Source organism: Haplochromis burtoni, unplaced genomic scaffold (assembly GCF_018398535.1).
Source record: "Haplochromis burtoni strain Fernald_Lab_line unplaced genomic scaffold, NCSU_Asbu1 Contig_4766, whole genome shotgun sequence".
Taxonomy (NCBI): domain Eukaryota; kingdom Metazoa; phylum Chordata; class Actinopteri; order Cichliformes; family Cichlidae; genus Haplochromis; species Haplochromis burtoni.
Window position 1 is genome coordinate 1 of NW_024587127.1, and position 2,681 is coordinate 2,681.

Consider the following 2,681-nt stretch of genomic DNA (forward strand, 5'->3'; position numbering starts at 1 on the left):
GAATAAAATCCATCTCCAGGGGGACATGAATGCATGTATGGAACATATTTTAATATAATATATTCATTTTGGGATAACTCGAGGATAGCTTTTATCCCTCCACATTAAGTGACATCTTTTTCACAATCACAAGTGCTTTCTTTTGAATAAAACTTTTTAAAATGGAACTGCAAGGTGTACCATGAAAGACTACCTGCCAGAGGATTGTATGCATAGAATCGCATTCCATAGTATCTCAGACATGGCAGCAACTCTGTTTCCACCTGTCTTGTTGTGGCATTGTACATTCCCTGTGAAAGATTGGAAGAATCTGAATTAGAAACAGGTGAAAAACAAGTAACAGTATAGCAGACATATAAATGTTCAGTCTACAACACCTAATGAAAGATTAAATCTTCAGTGATTTGCTGAACAAAAACCACAGAGATGAAGAAGTGTGAAAGTTTACTCTCATTCAACACAAGATGGCTAGTATGGCCCTCCTGTCTGATAGTAGTCTGATTATTATAGGATCAGGCTACTGAATTTAGATAAAAGTTAAATATCCTTAGAACAGGATATATTACCTGATAAACAGTGGGAACTATCCAGTTGTTGTGCCTGCAGATGCATACTATTTCAGCCACTTCCCAGGATACATAGTTTGAAAGGCCGAGCTCCTTGAATTTTCCCTGGGGAGTTGATACTTTCCATTTAGTATTAAAACATCTCAGGACTACAGATGGACAATAAAGTTATTTTTTTCCTGTTATGTTAAAGCAAGTTATTTAGCTATATGTTTATATATTCCCTGGTCTGCTAACCTCTTTGTGGAGGTCATTGCAGGCTCTGAGAGTATCCTCGATAGGGTTTTGGTGGTCAGGGGCATGGAGGTAGAAAAGGTCCACACAGTCTGTCCGCAACCTCTGAAGGGAGGTTTCCAGCTGGGAGCGCACGCTCTCTGGCTTCAGCGTCTTTCCATCCCAGGGATTGGCCTTGGTAGCTATGCTTACTGTGAATGAGTGAGAAGTAGTCAGGTTAAAACAGCACAGCTCCTTCAGTGTCTGTGAGACAGACTGACACTGAAAGCTAGCCAGGCTCTTATTGCAGCACTTAAACTTTGGATTCATTATTGCTAGAATGTTTCAGTGACATCAAAGCTGTATGGCCTTCATTTAAAAAAAAAAACAACAACACACACACACACACACACACACACACACAAAAACAAAACTTTAACGAGACCAAGAATGAGGTCACACCAAAGTATTTCAATTTGATATACAAGTCAAGGCTATGGACCTCGACTAAGCAGCTCCAAAACCTTCTTTTTAGTTTTGAGACAATCAGAAGTGGTTTAAAAAAAAAAACTTTTTAAAAACGTGTTTTAATGGCTTCATTAACATATGTTTGATGTTGTGCAGCACCCTGGTCGATGTTTGTTGTATGCTTTATAAACAAAGTTGGTTACCCACAATTCAAGGTGGGGAAACCAACAGGCACGTTGGTTGGTTACCCGGTTGTTGTTAGCACGCTAGGAACATGCAGCATTACTGTGTGCTTATAAAATACCTGTTTTGGGGAGATTCATGCCTCCAATGATGGTCTCTGACTTCCCATCGACGTACATGAAGGCTGTGTCCACCTGGTTGTGTCCTCTGTCCAGGAAAGCCTTCACCATTTCCAGGCTCTGCTCGGCGTCTGCTCGCCCCCCGAAGCCCATAGTTCCCAGTAAGGACACCGGCTTTTTAGCCGGAGACGACATGTTTCTGCGAGCCACACACTTCGGCAAATGTACAAGCACGTCTTTGATAGCCTTACTCTGTCGGAGTGTGCACAGAGGTCGTGTTATTACCCAGAGCATGCTACTATAGCACTGCGATCAGGCGACAGAGGGCAAAGGTCGTATGTTAAGGGAGCGTCGTAAAGTTCCTTAAACCGTTTAAAGCGGAGAGTGCTGTTCAGATGATCAATTAGTACAGCTTTTATTAGGCCGCTTTTCTTGGCTGTAGTTCAGGCAGTGCAAAGTTCGCCTTTTCTAACTACTTCCTGTTGTTGTTTTTTGGTTAATATTAACAGGACTTGTCATACTGTGTAAGTTTTAACTTAGACCACAAGGTGTCAGCAAATTACCGTCCATTCTTTTGTGTCAATCAGGTAAGCTGATATAAACAGTCAGATAAAATGAGATATAATGAGTGTAGTTTTTGGTTTTTCGGTGCATCTTTATATATATTTGTTTTCCAAATGTGCCACTTCAAGACTGGCTTAACCCACATCTTGGCCTAGGACTCTGACATACTCAAATGTACCCAGACTGTTTTCCCCCAGTCTCAAAAGAAACTGCAATTACTGAAACACCACTTGCTGTGGTGTAATTAGATAAACGCACATTAGGATATGCAAGACGTGCACAGTGTCTCCAGATCGCATTAGTTGCCGTCTTCAGTATTTTAGTAACAAGTCATATCACCAGACAAATATTTGTCTGGCTTTCGTGCCTATAAGGATCTCAGGACCAGGGTCTATTCTGTTCTCTGTGACTTTTAATGGAAAAACAACATTTAAATCAAATCTTTGCATCTGCGCAATTTGTTTATTTTAGATATCGGTGTTTTCTTCACGGTCAACAACAGATATATCCTGGACAAGTTACGTCCCTGAAATAAACATAAGCAGAGTCATTTAATATTAGATTCGTT

General features: G+C 40.7%; 1 protein-coding gene across 1 annotated transcript; it reads right to left on the reverse strand.

Annotated features, from left to right (window-relative positions):
• Positions 1–193: 193 nt before the first annotated feature.
• Positions 194–2,056, reverse strand: LOC102311177 (aflatoxin B1 aldehyde reductase member 4; the record flags this gene model as incomplete). The annotated part of the gene is given in 4 exon segments (XM_005953496.3): positions 194–290; positions 567–671; positions 804–991; positions 1,552–2,056. Coding segments are annotated over 4 exon segments (682 nt in total), but the record flags the coding sequence as incomplete, so codon positions are not given.
• Between the last annotated feature and the right edge of the window lie 625 nt (positions 2,057–2,681).